We start from the raw sequence: 20,105 nt of genomic DNA, 5'->3' as shown, positions 1-20,105 counted from the left end.
GGCTACAAAGGGAATTCAGTATTGAATGTGTTAATTGAGCCGCAAGTTTAACATAAAACTCTCCAACACTGCCAGTGAAGATCAACTTGTCGAATAAAAGTATTGTTTGGCAAATTGCCAGCAGATACATAAACCATTGAAACCAGGTTCAAGCCGGGTTTTAATTAAATAATTTTGCTGAAGTTGAGAAGGACCGTAATCCACATCCCCCATTTCCCTTTTCTACAATTTGGTAAGTTAGCTCAAGATATTGAATGAACAAAAACCATAACTGGGCATAATGTCCTGGATGACAAGAGTGAGCAAGGTGGGCTTAATGACCTTTGCTGGGTTGCTTCTGGTTTTACAAATGGAGATTTCACAGCTCACAAGACAGAAATAGGTGAGGGAGCCTTTAAGGCCCATCTTAGCTCATTCAGCCAGAATAAAATTTCATCATCTCATCTAAGGCCTACCTAGAAGACCAATCCAAGGGTTAATTACCCTTTGCATGAAGAGGTTTCTCCTGTCACCTGTCCTAAACTTTACTTTGACTGGTTTTAACCTATGCCCCCTTGGTCTAGTCTACTAACATGGCTTGAAGTAGTGCTCTGGATTAACTTTATGCCATATAATATCTTGAAGCACTTTGAGATGTCCTGACAATATGATAAAGATACTATGCAAATGCAAGGGAATACCGCGGATCGATGGCCCAAAGGTCTTCTCTTGCCTAAAACTATGATTATCTTATTATGATTTGTTGATCGGAAGAAGCTAATAGACACAACAATTGATACTACTCCAGAGGCAGCATGCTTTGATTACAAATTCCAGCATTTGCTTCCTTGAAAGGGACAGTCTCCCCCTCCGAGCTCCTTGAAAGGGACAGTCTCCCCCCCCGAGCTCCTTGAAAGGGACAGTCTCCCCCCCCGAGCTCCTTGAAAGGGACAGTCTCCCCCCCCGAGCTCCTTGAAAGGGACAGTCTCCCCCCCCGAGCTCCTTGAAAGGGACAGTCTCCCCCCCCGAGCTCCTTGAAAGGGACAGTCTCCCCCCCCGAGCTCCTTGAAAGGGACAGTCTCCCCCCCCGAGCTCCTTGAAAGGGACAGTCTCCCCCCCCGAGCTCCTTGAAAGGGACAGTCTCCCCCCCCGAGCTCCTTGAAAGGGACAGTCTCCCCCCCCGAGCTCCTTGAAAGGGACAGTCTCCCCCCCCGAGCTCCTTGAAAGGGACAGTCTCCCCCCCCGAGCTCCTTGAAAGGGACAGTCTCCCCCCCCGAGCTCCTTGAAAGGGACAGTCTCCCCCCCCGAGCTCCTTGAAAGGGACAGTCTCCCCCCCCGAGCTCCTTGAAAGGGACAGTCTCCCCCCCCGAGCTCCTTGAAAGGGACAGTCTCCCCCCCCGAGCTCCTTGAAAGGGACAGTCTCCCCCCCCGAGCTCCTTGAAAGGGACAGTCTCCCCCCCCGAGCTCCTTGAAAGGGACAGTCTCCCCCCCCGAGCTCCTTGAAAGGGACAGTCTCCCCCCCCGAGCTCCTTGAAAGGGACAGTCTCCCCCCCCGAGCTCCTTGAAAGGGACAGTCTCCCCCCCCGAGCTCCTTGAAAGGGACAGTCTCCCCCTCCGAGCTCCTTGAAAGGGACAGTCTCCCCCTCCGAGCTCCTTGAAAGGGACAGTCTCCCCCTCCGAGCTCCTTGAAAGGGACAGTCTCCCCCTCCGAGCTCCTTGAAAGGGACAGTCTCCCCCTCCGAGCTCCTTGAAAGGGACAGTCTCCCCCTCCGAGCTCCTTGAAAGGGACAGTCTCCCCCTCCGAGCTCCTTGAAAGGGACAGTCTCCCCCTCCGAGCTCCTTGAAAGGGACAGTCTCCCCCTCCGAGCTCCTTGAAAGGGACAGTCTCCCCCTCCGAGCTCCTTGAAAGGGACAGTCTCCCCCTCCGAGCTCCTTGAAAGGGACAGTCTCCCCCTCCGAGCTCCTTGAAAGGGACAGTCTCCCCCTCCGAGCTCCTTGAAAGGGACAGTCTCCCCCTCCGAGCTCCTTGAAAGGGACAGTCTCCCCCTCCGAGCTCCTTGAAAGGGACAGTCTCCCCCTCCGAGCTCCTTGAAAGGGACAGTCTCCCCCTCCGAGCTCCTTGAAAGGGACAGTCTCCCCCTCCGAGCTCCTTGAAAGGGACAGTCTCCCCCTCCGAGCTCCTTGAAAGGGACAGTCTCCCCCTCCGAGCTCCTTGAAAGGGACAGTCTCCCCCTCCGAGCTCCTTGAAAGGGACAGTCTCCCCCTCCGAGCTCCTTGAAAGGGACAGTCTCCCCCTCCGAGCTCCTTGAAAGGGACAGTCTCCCCCTCCGAGCTCCTTGAAAGGGACAGTCTCCCCCTCCGAGCTCCTTGAAAGGGACAGTCTCCCCCTCCGAGCTCCTTGAAAGGGACAGTCTCCCCCTCCGAGCTCCTTGAAAGGGACAGTCTCCCCCTCCGAGCTCCTTGAAAGGGACAGTCTCCCCCTCCGAGCTCCTTGAAAGGGACAGTCTCCCCCTCCGAGCTCCTTGAAAGGGACAGTCTCCCCCTCCGAGCTCCTTGAAAGGGACAGTCTCCCCCTCCGAGCTCCTTGAAAGGGACAGTCTCCCCCTCCGAGCTCCTTGAAAGGGACAGTCTCCCCCTCCGAGCTCCTTGAAAGGGACAGTCTCCCCCTCCGAGCTCCTTGAAAGGGACAGTCTCCCCCTCCGAGCTCCTTGAAAGGGACAGTCTCCCCCTCCGAGCTCCTTGAAAGGGACAGTCTCCCCCTCCGAGCTCCTTGAAAGGGACAGTCTCCCCCTCCGAGCTCCTTGAAAGGGACAGTCTCCCCCTCCGAGCTCCTTGAAAGGGACAGTCTCCCCCTCCGAGCTCCTTGAAAGGGACAGTCTCCCCCTCCGAGCTCCTTGAAAGAGAGTCTTCCGTCCGAGTTTCTTAGTTGTACATCCTATCTTACGCATGTAATTGCTTCTTAAGCCCATACAGACTCTGTGCCTCCAAGGCCTTCCCTGATAGCTCCTTTGTTATTCTTTGGGTCACCAAGTTCCACATGACTTCCTTCTTACTCTTAACTTTGCTACAAATGACCTTTTTGCCTGGAATAATTTGGTTAACTCCCTTCCTAATCCTGAAAACCGAAGAACAGTCCAAGAATGAAAAACTTCAACGGTTCTCCCTCATGGACAGTATTCAACATTTGCCTGCATTACAGCACTGACTACACTTCAAAAGAACCTCAGCTGTGAAGCGCTTTGGGACATCCTGGGGTCGTGAAAGGCGTAATGTAAGTTTAAGTTACTTCTTTTCTTTCTGCTAAATGTTCTGCAGTAAGTGTTGCCATATGCAGAAATCCAGCCTGTAAAGTTAGCTCTCTCCACCACTCTCAAACACTACAATAGGGTACAGTCTTCCCTCAGAGTACAGTTTTTATGGATGAGATCACACTGGGCTAGTATTGCTCTGTCGATGCACAACAGAAACTTTCCACAGAACCTTGGCTTTTGAAAGCAATAATCATTTACTCACTTACAGAAGTTGTAAAATAACTTCAGTACTGATCAAATAGCATAAAAGTATGACATTTAATGGCCGAGTACTTGGTGAGTAATGAGGTGTTAAAAAAGAATGAACGTACATTTATAAAGTGCCTCTTCATATCTCTCAGAAGTGTCTTGAAATTTCTCCACAACCAATTAATCACTTTGAAGTGCAACTATTGTTGTGGGTCAGCCATTTTACCCACAGCATAATCCCAGAAAGAGCAATGAGATGAATGGTCAATTAATCTGTATCTGGTGATGCTGGTTGAGGGAGGAATGTTGGCCAGGGGACCAGGAGAACACAATGCTCTTCAACTGTAACTTTCAAAAGGGAATTGGAGAAGGTTTTAGTGGGCCTTCTTGATTCCATATGGTGAAATTGCTCCCACAATGCTGTTAAGTAGGGAGTCCCATGATTTTGACATAGTGACGTTGAAGGAACAGTGAAATATGTCCCAGTCAGGATAGTGCGAGACTTGGAGGGGAACTTGGAGTTGATAGTGTTCCCATGCACCTGCTGCCAGTGCCATTCCAGGTGGTGGAGGCTGTGTGTTTGGGAGGTGCTGCTGAAGAAGCCATGGCAATTTGCTGCAGTGCATCTTGTAGATAATACACACTGCAGCCACAGTACGCTGGTGGCGGTGGCGGTGGCGATGATGAATATTTAGGCTAGTGGAAGAGGTGCCAATCAAGCGGGCTGCTTTGTCCTGGATAGAGTCGGGCTTCTTGAGTGCTGTTGCAGCTAAACCCATCCAGGCAAGTGGAGAGTATTCCATTACACTTCTGACTAGCGCCTTGTAGGTGGTGGAGAAGTTTTGGGGAGTCAGGAGGTGAATCATTCGCCGCAGAATACCCAGCCTCTGACCTGCTCTAGTAGACACGGCATTTATGTTGCTGATCCAATTGAGTTTCTGGTCAATGATGACCCCCCCAGGATGTTGATGGTGGGGGATTCAGCAATGGTAATGCCATTGAATGTCATGAGGAGGTGATCCCACTCTGTCTTGTCACATTTCAGTAAAATAATGTTGGGAGTGAGAAATGTTCTTACTACTAATGAATTACCTGTGGCACTGCTCACGATAAGAGACAGGGTGTGCAGGTACAGTCTTCAAAGGGCAGGTACATTATACATGTAAAACAGAATGTAAAAGTGTGCCGCTTTAAGAATCTGTATTCTTGAAGTGAATGCTGGGGTCAGTTACAGGTCAGAACCCTGGGTTTGTTTGACTGAAAGGTGAATTAACAAACTGGAAACAGTGGAAGCAGTATTTTCTTGGGAGAGAGGGATCTGAAATGCAGTTTTACGATCGTTTTCCATCTGTAAGACAGCCAAGAATGTGGACGTGAAGCATACCTGAAGAGAATGTGCAGGTAGGAGCCTAGGCCTGTTAGAATGTGCCACCACGCGTGAAACTGCGTCAGGGCACCTAGGATATGGAATGGTACCTTTTGCCGGACGTCCCTAGGGAGAGGAAAGACACTGATCACATTTCAAAAATCATCCAAAGTCATATATTACATTGTCTAACAATTTCCTCGTCCACCTCTATAGGCGCTGACCTATGCTGCAGTACAGTTCCACTCACACCAATGGCTCTTTCACCAAGTAACAGTTGTTCGTGTGTGAGGTTTGTCCTGGAGCATCGATAGCCGATTCAATTCTGGGGGCATCTCGGTCAAGACCAATTGTGACCTCGCCCAACATCCACACATGTACTTTCCAGCAAGAGCCAATGGATAGCAATCAGCAACAGATAACCCTCACTCAAGGGTACTGAGGCCAATTGCAGCTGCAACGACTGCACCGACTAAGATCAGCACAGATCTTTCTGGAACATACGACCAATTACCGCAACATACAAAAATATATCAAGTCTTGGAGAAAACTTAAAGATACTTTGCTTTCGAGTTGAGAAATTATACTTTTAAAAAAAACACTTTAGCCCTCCCTTCCATATTGATTTTGTTAGCTTTATCTCTCCCAATGATCAAAAGGACTACCTTGGTTTTGTGGTTCCTATTCATGAGAACATAAGAAACAAGAGCAGGAGTAGGCCACACGGCCCCTCGAGCCTGCTCCGCCATTCAATCAGATCATGGCTGATCTTCGACCTCAACTCCACTTTCCCACCCGATCCCCATATCCTTTGATTTCCCCTAGAGTCCAAAAATCTATCCATCTCAGCCGTGAACATATTCAACGACTCAGCATCCACCGCCCTCTGAGGTAGAGGATTCCAAAGATTCACAACCCTCTGAGTGAAGAAATGCCTCCTCATCTCAGTCTTAAATGGCCGACCCCTTATCCTGAGTCTATACCCCCTAGTTCTAGACACTCCAGCCAAGGGAAACCACCTCTTAGCATCTACCCTGTCAAGCCTCCTCAGAATCTTGTATATTTCAACGAGATCACCTCTCATTCTTCTAAACTCCAGAGATTATTGGCCCATTCTACTCAATCTCTCCTCATAAGACAACCCTCTCATCGCAAGACTCAATCTGGTGTACCATCGTGGCACTGCTTCTAAGGCAAGTATATCCTTCCTTAGATAAGGAGACCAAAACTGTACACAGTACTCCTGATGAGGTCTCACCAAAGCCCTGTACAATTGTATGAAGACTTCCTTACGCTTGTACTCCAACACCCTTGCAAAAAGAGTCAACATGCCAATTGCCTTCCTAATTGCATGCTGTACCTGCAAACTTTTTTTGTGTTTCTTGCAAGAGGACATCCAGATCAAGGGCAATTAGGGATGGGCAATAAATGCCGGCCTCGCCAGCGACGCCCACATCCCACGAACGAATAAAAAAAAAATCTCTCTGAAGACCGACACTGAACAGTTTCTCACCATTTAAAAAAATATTCTGTTCCCACTATCCACTGACACGGTTTGGAAACAGCCCATGTGTGGATCACCATTCCCTGCACACCCAGGCTACTGACATGAAAAATGATTACTTGGGTGAGGTAGCAGAAAGAATGCTGATACCCACGAAACTGCACCTCAACCAGAATTGGCAGTGCAGGAGAGGACGTGAGGAGGAGAAAATTGCCAAAAAAGGAGGATTTTTTAAAAAAACTAGTCGGGAGGTGGTTATAATTTATGAGTATATGAAAATATATGGGAACAAGTTTAAAATTAAATTTAGTTGGTACACAGAAGTTTAGTTCCACAATGTCTCTGTCTGATTGCCTTGACAACGGGCAGTTGGAAAGATTATCTGTAATCACCAGGCACTGTTCTCTGACTATATATGCGGTAACCTTCAGGGAATCCCACACTCACCTGGCGAAGGAGAAAGCCTCCGAAAGCTTGTGATTTTCAAATAAAACTGTTGGACTATAACCTGGTGTTGTAAGATTCCTTACAATTCCACTGGAGGCAGCCTTACCCTGCATCCATGCTATACTTGACCTAGGAGTGCTTTATGCTGACACTGGGTGCAAAATTTGGGAAAGACGTGTTTGTTACTGCACTGGCATTGCTCAGTTTGATGACCACCAATAGGTTACCCCAATTTACACCCCAAAAAATGATTTAAAAAGAGACTAGGTTAAAATTGTTACCTCAAGGTATCGCAGAAGATGTTGTCTACATTCCAGAGAACAAAGCCCATCAAAAACACACCTAGCGACGTATAGGCAAGGGGCCTCAGCCAAGGATGGACCCTGGAAGAAAGATAAAATTCAGTAAGAACAGGAACCTGCACCTATAGACCTCAGGACGTCCCAAAGTGCTTTACAGCCAATGGATTACTTCTGAAACGTGGCAGCCAATTTTCTCGCAAGATCTCACAAACAGTGGAGAGGTAAATGACTGGATAATGTGTTTTGGTGGTGTTGATTGAAGTAATAAATTGAAGGTTAGACCTCTTATCACACTGCTATACTGTACTGGTGCAGATGCCCGTGTTATGAAGGATGACCTCCGTTTACACCTTCAAGCCCCCGATGTCGTGATCAGAGACTGAGCCTACAAACTGTAACGTCTGACATTCATATGTATTTGCCTCATGACGTTACACAGTTCTTTCAAAAATTCCAACAGTGCCACAAAACCTCTAATGGACTGCAGGATCACAGTGGGTCAGGAAATTGTCAGCGATGTCACAAGGACACCAAAAAAAAACCCACTTTCTTTGAACTGTTTTTGGCTCTAAGGGAACAGACCGTCCCAATGAAATGCAATAAGTTTTACTAATCTCCGACCCACTGCTATAACTACATCCAGAAGCGATCTGCAACAGAGAATCCTACTGAAGATGAAGAAATTTGGAATCACTTCAAGGCAGAGGATACACTGTGCAACAGAAATTGCTCTGGAAACTTTAGACCACAGCTCTAAATGCCAGAGCATATCCAGACATTCTTAATCCTGATTATATTTCAGAGATTTTTTTTTTCCCAGACTAAAGGCGGAACATTAATGAATCCCATCACAGATGCTACAAAGGGATATTTGTCTACCCCTTTCATTGACGTGTGCATCTTGAGCCCTAAGCTAATAAGAAAAGATTAAACACTATCCGCAAGTGGAGTGACCCTGTTCTTATCACTTCGGTAATGAATAAAAATATGGAACAAGGAGCTCTAAAGAGTTTAAATGGATGCGGGAGAGTACCAGCCAAAGTTCAAGTTGACTAAACTACATCAGAGTCGAATATCTTTAACTTGTGTTGAAAACAAACAAAATTTAAAAAAAAAATAAAACAAGTGCACAAAATCACAAGGAGAAATAATATTTTGGAGACTACGCTCAATTCAATGACCTCAGTATTATTTATTTCCTTATTTATCTTGCCGCCTTTATTATTCTTTTTAACCTTGATGGGATCCTGTACTCTTGGGCCTTTGCCTTTCACCTTGCTTTCTCAATAAACAAAATTGCGGCATCATGCACTAGATTTTATTTCCCTGTTGAATCACAAGTATTAATAGGTTTGGATTACAAGTCTGTTAATCTATCTGAGACCACCTGACGCACCTCCAGACATAGAAGGCAAACCTCCTGACTGCACTGTTTCATTGCCCGACCTGCAACCATTTAATTAGGACGTTCCTCTGCAGCATTGAGATTTGGTGCAGTTGATCTGGGATGATAGGTAGATGAGAAAGAGAAAGAGAAACAAATGAGGAAAAGAACACGAGCAAGAAAGAGAAAAAGAGAAAGGAGAGGGAGAGGGAGAAAAAAAGAGAAAGAGAAAGAAAGAGAGAGAGAGAGAAAGAAAGAGAAAGGAGAAAGAGCCAAAAGGAAAATAGAAAGAAAGAGAGAAAGGGAAAGGGAGAAAGAGAGAAGGAAAAAGAAGAGAGCAAAAGAGAGAGAGAGCAAAAGAGAGAAAGAGAACAAGAGAGAGAGAGAGAGAGAGAGGAGAGAAATAAAAGGAAAAGAAGGAAAAATAGAAAGAGAGAAAGAAAGGACACCAGGAGAACCATGATCTTCTTTGACTAGTACTGTGGAACCTTTTATGTCCACTTGAGAGGGCAGGCAAGGCCTTGGTTTAATGTTTCATCAGCACTGCATTGCTACCACTGAGCCAAGGCTACACAAAGGATGCTGAATCTATGCTTAGTTAGCTGATTTCAAGTAGGGAGGAACCATGATGCCACAATTGGCCCGAGAACTCTGGAAAGAAGATAATAGTGTCAGCCAGGAATTATTTATTTATTCTTGGGATGTGGGCGACATTGCCAAGGCAGTATTTAATGCCCAAGTAGTATTCATTGCCCAGGCAGTATTTATTGCCCATTCCTAGTTGCCTTAAAGGTATTATGAGTCAACCACAGTGTGGACTGGAGTCACATGTAGGCTGGATCAGGCAGGGATGGCAGGTTCCTGAAGGGGATTAGCGACCCAGTTGGGTTTTTACAACAATCTGGCAGCTTTCAGTCATTTTTCTGGATTCTCAAGATTTATCGAATTCAAATTCACAACTTTTCGTAGTGGCTTGCTGCTAGTCCAGCACCATGTCCACTAGGCTACTGTAGCCTACGTGGCGTAACGTCCAAGCTTAATTTTACTCTAGCAGTGCAGTCCTCTTTTATGAGGCATGTGGAAAAAGGCCCTGCCCAGCGTATGTGGAAGACACTGGTCGCCCCTTTACAGATCCTCTGATCAGAAAGTGCAACCTCTACTGTCGAGTTTCCGTTGGCAGTCTTCAGAGCCTGATACATAGGAACAGGAGAGTAGGCCATTCAGCCCAGAGAGCCTGTTCCGCCATTCAGTTAGATCATGGCTGATCTGTAGCTTAACTCCATCTACCCGCCTTGGTTCCCTAACCCTTAATAGCCTTGCCTAATAAAAATCTATCAATCTCAGTTTTGAAATTTTCAATTCACCCCCAGCAGCTTTTAGGGGGAAAAGAGAGTTCCAGATTTCCACTACCTTTTGTGTGAAGAGTTGCTTCCTGACGTCACTCTTGAACTGCTTAACTCTAATTTTAAGGGTGTGCCTGTGTTCTGGACTCCTCCACTGGAGCGAACAGTTTCTTGTGACGCCACTTCCATAGCTTTTCAAATGGAATTTAGCTGCTTCCGCCTGAAGCGAGTGGGAGCTTCCAATTGTGCCCATTCGGCTCCAGGAAAGGTGCATAAAAGGGGCATTATGAGTCTCTGCCTGATTTCCTGCCTCTAACACCACAGGAACTGGTGCACTTGGGGACAGGAAAATCAACCCCAACTTTTTTTTTAAAAAAAAAACAAATTGTTTTGTTTCCCGCCCTCTCTAATTTTCACCTCCGCTTCTCCTGGTGGGGTACAATTCCAAAAGGCATCGGCAGCTCTCCAGCACCTCACCCAAGTGGCACAAACCGTACAAGTTTGGCGTTCAAGAGCTGGGTCAGAGATTGATCGGAGTCGTTACACCAACGTACACACAGAAGATCCAGACAGATCAGTAGTCGACTATTCATATTTGTTCCAGGCTCCTTATCTCAGTAAGACTACAAGATGAAAAATAATCAAACATAGGAAAATAGGAAAAGGGGTAGGCCATTCAGCCCCTCGGGCCCGTTCTGCCATTCAATTACACCATGGCTGATCTGTAACTCAACTCCATTTACCCGCCTTTGTTCCATAATCCTTGATACTTATTCAAACCCAGGAAGCTCTGGAAATTGCTTTGGATGTATTTAATGACCTGAAGCAGCTCAGCAAGCTGACTTGAGTTGGTTAGAACCTTCAGAGAGAGAAAGATTAGAGTAGCTAGCCCCTGCAGTTAAAAGCTACAAAGGAAAAAAGAATGAGTATATAAAAATTATCTACAAAGCAATAGCTTATACTACCAAAGGTTTTATTTTTTTCATTTGAAGACGTTGATATAGCTACCCTAAATATATGTATTCTATATTGCTATTATATATTCATTTGTTAATTTTTATTGAATAAATTTGCTCATTAGTTAAGACAACATCTGATGCTTGTCACTTTTCAATTATGGAAGCCAATGTCCTGGAACACATTTGTGATTTGCTGTCAATCATATAAAAATCTCTAAGTCGGAGGCACAGATGCATTTTAGTCTGCTACCTTATTGATTCTCTTTAGCTGATGGCAAATTAATCTAATAAACCCCATGAACCCACGCCTCAATCTCCTCATACAGGTACAGGTCTCCAAAGAAAAAACCTTGTTAAACACCCAAAATGTTGATATACAGTTAGGTCTTATCATATTCTTGTCCATTGTGTATAACATTACTGGTGGATCGCTCAAGGCACTGCTCACTGTAATCAGAGGATGCTTGGTTTTAAAAGGACAGGCGTGCTATACAGTATAATGCACAGAGTATTATTCTTCTGCTAAAGTACAGTTGTGTGGAACATTTCGAGTTCTTTTAAAGTCACAAAGTGCATTTTCTGTGCCTTCCTGGGTCAGGTAGAGGCTAATTTCTCCTGGGCAAATTTTCAGGTCCATTAGAGATCAGACTGGCTTTCTTAAGTGTGACTCCTGAAGTCAATTAGAAGATACTTTCAGTTGCTGGGGAAGTTTCTCTGTATATTGGAAATGACTGGCCTCCAAACTCTTTTTAAATTACTTTTCTTTTATGTATGACACAGAAATTTACAAGTGTTACACCTGAAGTGTCAAAGATGTGTCTCAAAATTATGTACCGATAAATTGGTGGATCTCCTGTGGCATTGCTCACTGCGTCAGTAATAAAACTACATACGTTTTAGAAGGTTATACCATGTAATGAACACTATTATTGTGTTACGGTGGAGCTATATTATTTTAAGGGCACAATGTCTAATTGTTAGCAATTAGATTTGAGGTGCTAGATGTGGCTCAGTTGATAGCATTCTTGCCTCTGAGTCAGAAGGCTGTGGGTTGAAGTCCCACTCCAGAGACTTGAGCACAAAATCTAGGCTGACACTCCCAGTGCAGCGCTAAGAGAGTTTGGATGAGACGTTAAACCGAGGCCCCATCCGCCCTCTCAGGTGAACGTGAAAGATCCCATGGCACTATTTTGAAGAATGATGTGGAGATGCCGGTGATGGACTGGGGTGTACAAATGTAAGGAATCTTACAACACCAGGTTATAGTCCAACAGTTTTACTTGAAAATCACAAGCTTTCGGAGGCTTTCTCCTTCGTCAGGTGAGTGGCCTGACGAAGGTCACCTGATGAAGGAGAAAGCCTCCGAAAGCTTGAGATTTTCAAATAAAACTGTTGGACTATAACCTGGTGTTGTAAGATTCCTTACTATTTTGAAGAAGAGCAGGGGAGTTCTCCCTGGTGTCCTGGCCAATATTTATCCCTCAACCAACATTAATTAAAAAACAGATTATCTGGTCATTTCCTACATTACAACGGTGACTACACTTCAAAAATACTTTATTGGTTGTAAAGCACTTTGAGACATCCTGAGGTATTGAAAGGCGCTATATAAATGCAAAACTTTCTTTTTTCTTAAGTAGACACAGGCCCACACTGGAGTTTAATTGTTTGTTGAGAAATCTGTGCAGTTTGGAATATGCTTCGCAGTTTCAAACTGCAGCTCTGAAGCAACCAGGTTTTTAAGCTTGTGCTGCATCACTAACAAGGCGTGACACTAATTTAAGCGTGATACTTAAAAGGCAATGGATAGGACATGTGTGAGAGATCTACCAATTTTATTAGAATAGATTGTGCCCAGTACTACGTTTCTCACCTATGAGAGATAGCTCAAGATGGTGGTCAAAAGAATTTTCAAAAAAATATTTGGAGGGATTTACCCATATGACTCAATCCTTATTGTTTGTTTTTCATAAATCCTTAGTTTTTTTCCCCCATGGAAAGTTTTGTTCTACCCACTTTACATGCCTTTGATTGATATGCACCCTGTTAGCTGCTAAATCCTGCTGTACTATGAATATGAAATCTGAAATAATCAGGTGCAAGTGTGACACATAATTTGCATACAAGTGTGATAGGCGCAGGCTGTGCTGGGCGCAAGATGTAGAAATGTAAACACATGACAAATTAAATTGGCAACAGAAACATCATGCCAATAATAGAACTACAGCCAGATTGACAAAAATCCAGGATTCACTTTAAGACCTTGTGGACCTCCCCCCCAACAACCCCCCCCAGAAACTCTTGCAGACTCCCACAGGTCCACGAACCTCAGTTTGAAAACCACAGAGCTCTAATAAGGAACTGCTGTGTCTGAACTACTACTTACCACGTGACGATATATATTGATCGTAGAACTAGGCAACCAACTAGAAAGCCGTACATGACCTAGGAAAGAGAAAAGAATTGGGGTGTTGAGTGCAAATGGCCCAGGAGAAGTCTACAATACTGAATGGCTTTATAATCAACAGCACATTAGCACATAGGAGCAAATAAACATGCCTTTCCACTGATCAGTTTTAAAAAAAAACTTAAATCACAGTACTTGTACACTCTATACACAGTATTGGTCTGCTTGGTCTGCTTGAATAAGTGTTTGGAAGGGAGAGGCTTCAAACTTTACACTATTCACTACGATTACAAATTCCACAATGACACTTACTGTGGCAGAGAACACCCTCTCTGATTTACAACTGCCCAAGAAGTTTTAGCTCGTGGTTGTGATTCAAACAGAATCACTGAACAATGTAAATGCTTCACTATCATTTGAAAGAAAAACTTAGCCCAGCACCTGAAGGCCTACAGTGTAGTAACCCCATCTTGACTCACACTCTCTTTGAACACTGAGAATGCAGGATTAGTGAATTTACTCTCACGTGCCCTCTGGTTGAGTGTACAATGACTCTCCAGATCTTCTGTGATGGGGAATTTGGACCAGGTAGTCCCAATTGTTGGGTGAGAAATATCCAGTTTAATTTTCATTTTAAATTATGGAAATGACAAACATTTTCACATACTGCCCACAGACCAGCACCCATTTACCACTTTATATCAAGGAATACCTTACAGTTAAACATCTGTAGCTACCCAATAGTTCAGGCAATAGAATTGCAAATGCAGATGTTTTGGGTCATGAAGGCAGTCCTGATAATTCATAAGTATACACATTGGTTAGGTTATCAGTCCCAATGATTGGGATAGACCAGTTTCAGGTATCACTGGTACAAATTGGGAGACTCTTGCCAAAACATGATGCTACAAATGGAAGGTCAGGGTAGTCTTGATAGTCTAGTGGGTAAAAGCACTGTCCAGTGTAGTACCAAGTCATATAGACCAGTACAACGATAATAGATTCCCAATCTGAAGAGAGTGCTGAACTTAGCCAGGGCAGAAGCAGAGCACAATAATCAAACTGATCACAGTACCCTGGGCTAGGGCAGGGGGGAATAAAATCAGCCATGATTCCCAGTCCTGAAGGAATGGAGGAAGCTGTTACCTCTAGAACTTTACCCAACAAAAGTCACTGCCTTGGGGAGTTGGGGGGATGGGGGGGTATGGGAAGAAAAATGGGAATACACACAAAATCTGTAGGCAACCATAGAAGTCGCATGGGAACCCTTGCCCAGCACAGGGCGAAATGGAGGATCAATTGTTCGACAAAGGAGCCGTGTAAAATGTCTACAAAATAATAAAAGATGCAAAAGTACATCTGGGAGTAACCCACTGTCCCCAGGCTTATTGAAATATTCATTCATGCCACATCGCAAGTCATTATGTTCACTAAAGAAAAGACGACTAGCCAAATAAATTCTACACCCACACATCTGCGAGAGGCTCAATATTAGAAGACATTTTAGCTTCATGATATAGACACAAATCCTACTTTTCAGCAAGTAACATGGTAAAGCCAGACTTCCCCAACTGGGATGCAAGAACCCTCTGAAGTTAAGAAGAGTGAATGAGCAGGCAATAGTGGTTGGGCGATGTTAAGCATCAGTTTTAAATCTTGTAGAAGCAACTGTGGAAAGTAAATATTTTCACAATTTTGAGGGGCAAAGAAAAGATAAAGAGTAGGAAATGAATGCAATGAGTCTTTATTTCATTACAGTTAGGAAGAGTATGAAAAATTCAATATTTGGAGCTTAAGAAGAGCAGAGAGAGAGAGAAAGAAAGAGAGAGAAATTGAGATTGTTCGGAGGGTAGGCGTACGAATTGCATCACCTCTCAAATGAATACCATGAGAGGTCATTGTGTCTGCATTAGGAAACCATTAAGGGATTGAATAAAGGTTCAATTATTCAGCTTTTTGATGAAACATTCCAATATTTTCCTCATCTCTGCATATCTGTAGTGTAGAGCAGAGTTTATTTAGCATATGGTATCAATACAACGTATTGGAAATGGAAAATTCCATTTAAGCCAATATCTTTTATTGTTGTGCCAAAATATTTATTTAGCAATATTCTTAAAGCACCTCAAACTGCTTCAGACAGTAGCAGACCTGTAACCATAAATACTGCGCCGTAACATGATACAGCTCAAAATGCTCTCCAGACATAATCCACATTTGGCAGAACCCAATCTAGAATTGTACTACTGGATGTTTTTCCACAGTTCAAGTGGGCACTATATGAAAATTTCACATACTCACCCTTACATTTTACTGAAACACTACTAACAAGTGCTGGAATTGAGTAGGTAGGTCAGAGTTCTGATTTCAATAGATCACTAATTTTGTGGACCTTAGTCTGAAAGTTACTGATAAATTAGTTATATAAAACAGGCTGCTGTGACTATACCCAGTGTTGCCTCTCCCCCCTCCGCCCTTGGATCTGTACTGATTTGGAAAGCCTGCCAAACTCAGCAATTAAAATTTCAAATGCTGCGAATGCCTTATGGAAGGCTGAACACATTTTTAATCTGGTTACATCCACGCAAGATTTGCGTCCAAAGTTTTGAACACTGTGACCCACCACTGCTAAAGTGTCCAAGTTCTGTTTAATTATTTCCGTCCATTCTGGCATGTAATGAGGTGCTGGACTGGGAAGGAGGACAACAGTGTCTGACCACCAGGAACAGCTTGTTTAAAACAAAGGTGGCCCATAGTTACAGAATTATTTTATTCCAATGTACGGGTATATACAACTTGTTAATTTACCTTCAGGTAAAAACCATTATGAGGGAGTTTGCATTTTTATCCCCTCTTACCCAATTTTCACCCCTCTACTCTCGAAGCTGTTGACTTTTACTAGAGTGATCACTCAGTTGTTAACGGCCAAAACTAACTACAGAACCGGTTAAAAACCAGACAGCACAGATTTTCAACCTGCCGACATGCCATCGACGCTGGCAGTTCTCCAGTACCTTCCCTGAGTCACCATGTGTCCTCTCCTGCCCCACCCATGATGCAGCTGACGTTTGTTGGAATACAGAATCGGCTGCATATAGTGCCACCACTATTCCCTGCCAGAACAGAGATGATTGGGTAATTCCCCCAATCACGCCTGGAGATCGCACTGCTGTAAGTGACCGGGATTGATTTTACACACATAATTTGTATGTAACCATCCTCCACTCACTGCAATTGAGTGAAATCACAGTGCTTTTATCAGGAGAAGCTGCTGCAGATTCAGTCATGAGTTCTGTTTGCTGCTGCAGTTGGTAGAGACTCTTATTTAATAGGCTCTGCAGATAGACTATTTGTTTTGCTGTTTGCTTTGTTTGCTGGAAAATACACTTGTTTGCTGTAAGCCCCTCACCGCCTCCAACTCATTATTGACACCACTGTGTCAGCCAGACACTCCGTACAGAATTTGAGCCTAGCAGGCGAACGTCTGTTACTCAACCACACGAAGGCTAATGTCTGCTCGTTCACACTTCCCAGCAGGGGTCATTGGATCGTGATCAGGAACTAGAACCTTGGATGATTTCCCCACCCCACCCCAGAGTCACTGAGGGCGACTGCAGCATCACAACTGTTGCGCCGGTCCAAATCAACCAGCTCAGGATAGACCAAGGATTGAAGACTTTCACGGTTTTGCAGCAGAGACATATTACCACTCTGATCTTCATGTTCATTCTAAATAGAATGAGAACTTCAGGATGAAGAGGCCATTCATACCAATACAACACCATCTGAAGTTGATCTAGGAACATAGGAATAGGAGTAGGCCATTCAGCCCCTCGTGCCTGCTCCGCCATTTGATAAGATCATGGCTGATCTGTGATCTAACTCCATATATCTGCCTTTGGCCCATATCCCTTAATACCTTTGGTTGGCAAAAAGCTATCTATCTCACATTTAAATTTAGCAATTGAGCTAGTATCAATTGCCGTTTGCGGAAGAGAGTCCCAAACTTCTACCACCCTTTGTGTGTAGAAATGTTTTCTAATCTCACTCCTGGAAGGTCTGGCTCTAATTTTTAGACTGTGCCCCCTACTCCTAGAATCCCCAACCAGCAGAAATAGTTTCTCTCTCTCCACCCTATCCGTTCCCCTTAATATCTTATAAACTTCGATCAGATCACCCCTTAACCTTTGAAACTTCAGAGAATACAACCCCAATTTGTGTAATCTCTCCTCGTAACTTAATCCTTGAAGTCCGGGTATCATTCTAGTAAATCTACACTGCACTCCCTCCAAGGCCAATATGTCCTTCCGAAGGTGCGGTGCCCAGAACTGCTCACAGTACTCCAGGTGCGGTCTAACCAGGGTTTTGTATAGCTGCAGCATAACTTCTGCCCCCTTGCACTCTGGTCCTCTAGATATAAAGGCCAGCATTCCATTAGCCTTCTTGATTATTTTCTGCACCTGTTCATGACACTTCAATGGTCTATGTACCTGAACCCCTAAGTCCCTTTGGACATCCACTGTTTTTAACTTTTTACCATTTAGAAAGTACCCTGTTCTATCCTTTTTTGATCCAAAGTGGATGACCTCACATTTGTCTACATTGAATTCCATCTGCCACAGTTTTGCCCATTCACCTAATCTATCAATATCGCTTTGTAATTTTATGTTTTCATCTACACTGCTTACAATGCCACCAATCTTTGTGTCATCGGCAAACTTAGATATGAGACTTTCTATACCTTCATCTAAGTTGTTAATAAATATTGTGAATAATTGAGAAATCATGAATATCTTTATAACTGATGGTGTTGTAAAATACTTTACAACCGCTGAGCTTCCATAGGGCCGACCTATATAGATCGCAGGTTCTCAAGGGCAATTAGGGATGGGCAATAAATGCTGGCCTCGCCAGCGATGCCCACATCCTGTGAACGAATAAAAAAAAAGGTGAAGGGGCAGAACGGAATGTCAATTTTGTAACAAATGCGCAACAATGCAAATTTAAGATTATAGAAGCAAATTCCCCAATAACATACCGTACAGATTTAAAATAATTGGCTAAAAAAGCCAGCGGGGAGATGAGGAGAATTTCTTTTAACTCAGTGAGCTATGATGATCTGGAATGCACTGCCCGAAAGGGTGATGGAAGCAGATTCAATAGTAACTTTCAAAAGTGAATTGGATAAATACTTGAAGAGGAAAACTTTGCAGGGCTATAGGGAAAGAGTGTGGGAGTGGGACTAATTGGTAGCTCTTTCAAAGAACTGGCACAAGCACGATAGGCTGAATGGTCTCCTCCTATGCTGTATGATTCTATTCCATGATTTTATAAGTTATCAGCCTGTTTTTAAAAATTCATTTTTGGGATTTGGGCATCTCTGGCATGGCCAGCATTTATTGCCCATTCTTGTTGCCCTGAGGTGGCGACGGTGGGCCTTCTGTAGTGGTTGGATAAAACTGAGTGGCTTTCTAGGGTGAGTGGCTTCAGTTAAGCATCAACCACGTTGGTGCTGGACTGGAGTCACAGATAGGCCAGACCAGATAAGGACGGCAGGTTTCCTTCTCTAAAGAGCATTAGTGAACTAGTTGGGTTTTTACGACAATCCGACAGCTCATGGTCACTTTTACTGATACCAGCTTTTTTACTTCCAGATTGTTAAAACTGAATTCAAATTTTCAAACTGCTATGGTGGGATTTGAACTCACGTTCTCTGGATTACTAGTCCTGTAACATCTGCAACACTACCATACCCCTTCAATGTATGCATAGGAGTATGCGAGAGATGCTTCAGACATGGGAGTACTGTCACCTAACCACCAGTTCATGATTTATCTTGCACCTGGGTGTCTCAATAGAATAAAGCATGGCTTCTCCATCTCTCAGACGTCTCTTAGACTGTCTATTCTTTATGGCCTCTCCAAATGAGACAAACGAAAGGTGATTTTAGTGAATTTGAGGCCGGCTGCAACACGGTTGAGGTCAGGTCCACTGTTCACTCAGTTGAGAACGGTCCAAAACTATTTCCTACAGAACCTGTTAAAAGCCAGGCAGCGTAGATTTTCAACATGCCTACATGGCATGGATTGAAACTCGAGACCTACAGGCGAACGGAAAGCGTGCAGATTTCCAGTACCCTGTATTTTCGAATGATCGCTTCATTATTAAATGCACTCACTACAACCTTGTACACCTCACTGGTTTTACTCAAGTCCTATTAAATTAGGCTGCAGTGTGGTGAACTTTCTTATTAGAAGATTTTTTTTAAAAACCATGCGTCAACTGGATTAGCATGCAATGCTCTGACTACAGACATGCCAATGAACCATGATAAAGTTCAATGAATTTCCAGCGTCACTAACTGACTGACTGCAAAAACAGGCCAGTTGATTCATTTTTTAAAAATCTGTAGTTAACGAGCAACTCAAAAAAACACAATTACTATTAACAGAATTAAATCTCTCAACCGATGGCTGTAGACCGAAACCTTGGACTTATGATCCCAAGGCGGTCACTGACATTCGCAATGAAAATATTCCCTTCCTCTTCCCATCACTCCCCTCCCCCCAAAACATAGTTGGAGACCAAAGAATCTTAAAGAAGCACGGTGGCTCTGGTAAAAAGATATTAAATGACAATGTCACATCACTGATCGTGTTCACGCTAAATAATTAAACGGAGACGAGGAGATGTGTCGGGTAAGAAACTGGCTTGCTTGCCTTTAAATCTAGCTAAGAATGATGGGATGAAAGTCTTATTTGTTCTCTAGCTGTAAGACTTCAACACAAGATGAGTTTGGACATTTTGAATGCGGTTCCTTGGCCTACAGAACACTAGCATTAAACTGGTAATGTCAGAGGCAGCATAGCTGGTGTAGGAAATGGGAAAGTGACACACACGTGTCATGGAGGATG

The 20,105-nt window shown here is 44.0% G+C and overlaps 1 protein-coding gene across 1 annotated transcript in view; it reads right to left on the bottom strand.

The window, feature by feature from the left end:
• Positions 1–20,105, bottom strand: part of acer3 (alkaline ceramidase 3) — a 165,869-nt gene that overhangs the window by 12,326 nt on the left and 133,438 nt on the right. The window contains exons 7-9 of the mRNA XM_067985669.1: positions 13,171–13,229; positions 7,078–7,179; positions 4,864–4,971 (exon numbers count right to left, since the gene is read on the bottom strand). Of these exons, the coding sequence (XP_067841770.1) occupies positions 4,864–4,971; positions 7,078–7,179; positions 13,171–13,229 (269 nt within the window). The remainder of the gene's footprint in view (positions 1–4,863; positions 4,972–7,077; positions 7,180–13,170; positions 13,230–20,105) is intronic.

This window comes from Heptranchias perlo, chromosome 6, assembly GCF_035084215.1.
Source record: "Heptranchias perlo isolate sHepPer1 chromosome 6, sHepPer1.hap1, whole genome shotgun sequence".
NCBI classification, from domain to species: domain Eukaryota; kingdom Metazoa; phylum Chordata; class Chondrichthyes; order Hexanchiformes; family Hexanchidae; genus Heptranchias; species Heptranchias perlo.
The sequence above is the reverse complement of the archived record's forward strand: the minus strand, read 5'-3'. Positions and strand labels throughout refer to the sequence as shown.